This window comes from Habropoda laboriosa, unplaced genomic scaffold, assembly GCF_001263275.1.
Source record: "Habropoda laboriosa isolate 0110345459 unplaced genomic scaffold, ASM126327v1 scaffold30, whole genome shotgun sequence".
Classification (NCBI taxonomy): domain Eukaryota; kingdom Metazoa; phylum Arthropoda; class Insecta; order Hymenoptera; family Apidae; genus Habropoda; species Habropoda laboriosa.
Genome location: NW_017100178.1, coordinates 780458 through 786075, shown reverse-complemented (window position 1 = coordinate 786075; position 5618 = coordinate 780458). Strand labels below are relative to the sequence as shown.

The window sequence follows — 5618 nt, the reverse complement described above, 5'->3', positions numbered from 1 at the left end:
GCAGCCACCGCCCCGTGCCAGCCTCGCGGGATCCGTCCTCTCACGGACCCGCTCCGCGGCCTCCTTCTGCAACATAACCGTTGAAGGAGGCTGCGGCACTCCACTGTTCTCTCCCCTCCAGCATCGCACCCACTACTTACTGGAGGGGAGAGATCCATCCCGACGGCACTCCGAAGGACTTCCCTTTGGGGACCCATCCTGGACACTCTTCCAGCGTATGCAGCTTCATCATGAATGGTCATTCAGGTATGCAGGTCATTAAAATCATACCTATAAATACTGCTCCATCTAATTACAATTTATTAAGGAAAATATCAATACAATTAATGACAGTGAAAATTAATATTAGAATGAGATCAAACAACGACAGCATTAGTATGTATACGTCGTAGTGCAAATGTAACGAAGTCGTAAAAACTATAGACAAAAACAGTATTGTTCTCGAGAAACAAAAACAAGGAAACCATCTCAGATATACTATTTGTACGTTACTCTGTGATAAACGTACAATTTTTCAATCATGAAGAGTACGTTTAATAATTTTTACTCAATAAAAGTATTGATTTCTATACTACATGGGCAAGGCTCAAGTACAAAACGTGACATTTGTTCTAACCACTATGCCATTAAAGTAAAGTTGTATTCAAATTATTATGTAATAAAAAGGATACTCAAAACCATAACAATGTATGTTTCCAAAATAAATTTACCTTGAGAAGAACCATGTATATAACCTACATTTCCACTAGATGATCTATGCACGAATGGTGGTCCTCTAATATGATTCCACATTGGCCCAGATATCGTCATAAGTGTGAAAAGCTATGTTAAAGAAAAGATTTTAAGGTATGTTATTACTTATGTAAATATACCTATATAATAATTATTACCAGTGCACCAAGTCCCTAAATTGTTTTGTTATAAATGAAGTCCAAATTATTGCGTCTCAAATATAAGAATCCTCCAGTTAATACCAGTAACATTATCACTTCTACTGTACCAGAATAGTTTGGAGGCCTGAATACCCTAATCTATAATACATTTTAAATGCTATTATTATTTCTCATCACTAATTATTAGACATCCATATATGTAAATACCTGAATGTCAGTACGTTCACATATCACTTTGCAATTGCTTCAGCTCCAAATCCTACTCTTTGAATGTCCATAGTATCTGCAGGCTTTGGCTTTCCTTTTGATGGAAAATGCATGTATACTGGTGCAGTATTTAATCGCATCTATATATAAACATGTTTTATCATCCCTGTACTTGTTACAATTACATATATAAATGTATGATGTTATGCATACCATTTGGAATACATCTGATCCTTCATCAAAATCTACAGCTACAAAGAACAATTTCTTTGAATGAGATTGTAGGTATCTGAATGACTTTGCTACTATCACAAATTCATCATTTGCATGCATGCTGAAATAAAAATACATAACAATATTAAATAACATCAAATAGAATAAATTGAAATATAATTTAAAATTAACATGCATATCTGACACTGTCTTTGTGGTGCCATAGCAGTAAACATTACGACAACAGAATAATTTCTCGGTGTAGTTTTAACATATTCTTTAAACTTTGCTCCATTGAATTTAAGTACAGATCTTGTGAGAGCTAGCTCAGTTAATTGCTGTTCACGATCTGATAATGAGGTGCCTTGAGTCTGAAATACGTTATTTTTTCTTATATTAAACTCAAGTAGATAGAAATTTTTATTCTTATTTTAAGGTTAAGTAAAATGTTTCAGCGCTAAATGTGATATATTCTATATAAACTAATTATGTATACTAATATTATTGTTTATCAAGATTGTTTTATTAATAAAATTTTATGTAGTACGAATAAAATTAAATGAAAAATTCATTTGACATTTCACAGGTGTGACAGTTATAGAAAATTAAATGAATTCTCACCTTTATTACCCTATATTGGCAACAGACGTAATTTAAGCTTAAAATAAGTCCCAAGAATGCAATATAATTTTTATAATCCATTGCAAACAATATTGTAAAGGAATATGTTACAAAACTTTTCTACCGGGAACAAGTTAGAATAGTACAGTAACGTAGGAAGCTCATTGGTTTATTCTATACAACGTGGCATTTGACGTGTGAATGTTTTGATACGGAATTTTCAAAAATTATTGCAACGAAAAATAAATATTTTGGAAAAATGTATTACTTATGTTATTCAAACTAAATTAATTTGTTTACTGTTGACAAATAAATCTAATGTTTTTAATATTACGCATTGCACGTTTTATGTTGCTAAACACCTCAGACATGTATCAAAAAATTTTTGTACTTGATCTAATTTGTTGTTGCAATTTAGAGTTATAATTTAATGTTTGTGTTTATAGTAAATACATTAAATTTTGTATCAATTACATTCATTAATAATAATATTTTGCAAATATATCTTTACATTAAAAAAATTTATAAAGAAATGTGTTAATTTTAGATAAGTGGCGACTACAAATTTTGCTACGTTACTGATGTCAATATAGGTGTACTGCTACCGGATTGGTTAATTGCGCAACGCGTGCCCGTTGATTCGTTGTTGTACCACTGTTCAACTTGTGTAACCGTCATTTTAAATCAGAAAAGCCGGTGCGTACTTCGTAGGAAGAAATGTTTGGAAGTGAATAGGAAGTAGAGGTAGCAATATTTCCCTCGCATAGGAGGTTCACCGTTCGGGCAGAAAACATGTGTAGCGTATATCAAAAACTGTGTTCCCCTTTAAATTAAAATCCGTTAAAAGTGTTAATCCCAAAGTTACTCTGAACGTTGTTTAGTTTTTGTCGTGTATTGTTGTTTGAATACGTTTTAAACAATGTCGTTTTCAAAAGCCAGGATCCAAAGGTTTAACGAATTTGAAAGTAAGTAAATATAATTTATCGCGCTTCTTTAGTGTACACGGAATATGTGTTATATTTTTTCTAAATGTGTTTCTTATGTTAAGAATAGGTTAATAATATTATCATTCTGTTTGTTATCTGATATTTATCTAAAATCATTTTGAAATGAACAAATATCATATTACCTTTATGTATGATATTTGGCGGGAAATTAATTAAAGATTTTTTAACAAATGTTAATAATATTAATATGAAATATTTTATATTTATATCTACAAATGTACAATATTTGCAAGTTTTATAGTCGGAGTATCTTTTTTTCCTAATATGTTGTCATATGATCGTAGAAATTAACGGGGAAGATAATTTTAATTCGCTTATTCACAAATTTTGTAAATTCCGTTACGTTTTGCAATGAGCTTTCATTGAATTTCATTTACTTTATAGTTCAATAAAATTTGTTTTTTTTTAAATAAAGTACTAAATGCGTTATTGATACATTGTTATTAATTGTCTCATATTGTTTTTATTATATATTAATACGCAAATATTAACTTACTTTCTTATTTATATTTACATATGTGCAATAATAGTAAAAGAAACTATCATGAAAATATTTACAGTATTATAACATAACTGCATAGTAACAGTACTAATAACAATTATAGTAATACTTTATATTTATGATTATTATAATTATACTTCATATATTGTTGTTCTCATTAGAATTCAGCAAACATTGATTTTTATTCTGCAGATTAGGGACACTTTATTAACAAATATATTAATATTTTTAAATAAATGAAGTGACAATAGGGAGTTCGTTACTTTTTACATTATTCATTTACCTCTTATGAATCTAAATTTTATAAATTACAATATAAAAGAAACTCATAATAAATTAATAATGATAAAAAACGAATATGGTAATTGTTATAAAATTTCCAAGAAAAATTTATGTAAGTAAAAAGAATGAAATAACAGAAAAAGTGTTTGAGGTCATTTAATTTTTAAATGTTGCGTGCAAGAATGAGGGTAGGGGGATAAAAGCCGGTACAATGCAGGGTCGATTCGTTGCGAAACTATGAAAAAAGGGGCGGTCAGAACGTTATAGGGTACACCTGGTAATTCTATGACCCCTTAGAGACATGTCTCTTGCATTTAGAAACAGCTGTCTCCCATTTGCGCCTGCTCTTCGTGCAAGATAAAAAGCCTTCCACATGGTTCGACGACCTGTAGTCAGATTCGTCGTCAGATTTTGGAATTTAACGATAAACTTGTCGTGCGTTGCAATCACTGACGATTTTTCTGATCGTTGGAGGAATTTTCATGTGATATACTTCATTGTTGGACTGATTGTTCATGCATGACAATATCATTTGATTTTTCAATTTTATGTAGGACGCTGACGACTAAAGATGCGATACTCTGCGATTATTATTTGTGAGCAAATAATTAGTGCAGAGGTCCAAACATTCCCGAAACGACAATCTTTTATTGGTTCTGTATGTACGGAGCTTTTCCTTTGTCCTAAAAAATTGGAATATCTTGAGGGACTAAACCTATGAAAAAAATGTTTGATCAAAAGTTGTTTGGTATGAAGAGGGACATTATGGTGCAAATTATTTTTTTACAGGTCAAGTTCATTTTTTTAAATGGAACCATGTTTTTTTTTCATGTTACGATAGCATTTGTTGAAACGGATTCAACAACTTGCTATATGAGGTAATTTATTGCTGTAAAATTTTATAAATTAAAATAAATTTGTTTTTCTTTAATTTGTCGTGAACCCGGAGAGGTAGAATTTCGTTTTTGATAACTGTTGAAGCATTCGAAGTGCCCGCGTGTGGAGACCCCAGAGAACACGCGTGGCTTGCGCAGTTCCGGTCTCGAGCTTTCGTGTACGGTCGTAGCTTCACGTTACATGTAAAATATATCGTGCTGTGTTTTAATACCTTCTTGGTTGCTTTCCATTCGACCACCTCGCATAATTAACAACCCAACTTTTTTCTCTGTTCGAAAATGCGTGCGTGAGGGTAGATATAACGTCGGTAAAAATTACTAATGGTCGTTTCTATTGTGAGGATATGGGTACTGTTAGAAAGTACTCTAACTCGGAGTAGGGTGGGAATAAAATTAATTAAACGTTTCTACGTTCTCGCAACAGTGTATTTTACACGAAGACTATTTCCGCGTTGCCTGAGTGTCGTTCGCAAAAACTACGCGTTCAACGGTCTTCTGAAGAGTGTGTACCCATCGTCCTGCCGATCCCTGTCCACCCCTATGCCAACAAGCCCAGGGAAAAGCTCAAAAGGGCGAGTCGTCCCCACCGAGCGCGCCGGGCCTGGTTTCAAGGTGCTCGCTTCACCGTCTGCAGGACGGATTTTCTCACAGTACATGGTACCATTTAAAAAAATGAAGTTGTCTTTGAAATTTCCTCTCTCCACTCGACCTGTAAAAGATAATTTATTTCATATAATGACCCCTTTCATAGCAAACAACTTTTGTTGAAACATTTTTTTGATAGGTTCAATCCATCACAAGATATTCCAATTTTTCAGGATAAATGAAACACCCTATATGATTGCATTTTTAGTATATAAAATGAATAAAAGTAAAAATTTGTATAAATGACTATTAATAAAGTAAACATTACTTCTAAATAATTTGTTTTTGATACTTTTTGTTTTGTTTACTTGGAAAATAATAGAAAGATATGAGAAATTAAATTTTTAATCAG

General features: G+C 32.0%; 2 protein-coding genes across 2 annotated transcripts in view; one reads left to right on the top strand and one right to left on the bottom strand.

Moving 5' to 3' along the window:
* Positions 1–238: 238 nt before the first annotated feature.
* LOC108578924 (tumor suppressor candidate 3-like) lies at positions 239–2089 on the bottom strand. Its single transcript, XM_017942343.1, is given in 8 exon segments — positions 239–288; positions 672–822; positions 891–1031; positions 1101–1126; positions 1129–1240; positions 1314–1434; positions 1506–1684; positions 1935–2089. Coding segments are annotated over 8 exon segments (861 nt in total). The 5' UTR covers positions 2016–2089.
* Positions 2090–2825: 736 nt separating this feature from the next.
* Positions 2826–5618, top strand: part of LOC108578975 (hyaluronan mediated motility receptor-like) — a 9173-nt gene continuing 6380 nt past the window's right edge. Inside the window, exon 1 of the mRNA XM_017942400.1 lies at positions 2826–2899. Coding sequence (XP_017797889.1) covers positions 2854–2899 — 46 coding nt within the window. The 5' untranslated portion in view covers positions 2826–2853. The remainder of the gene's footprint in view (positions 2900–5618) is intronic.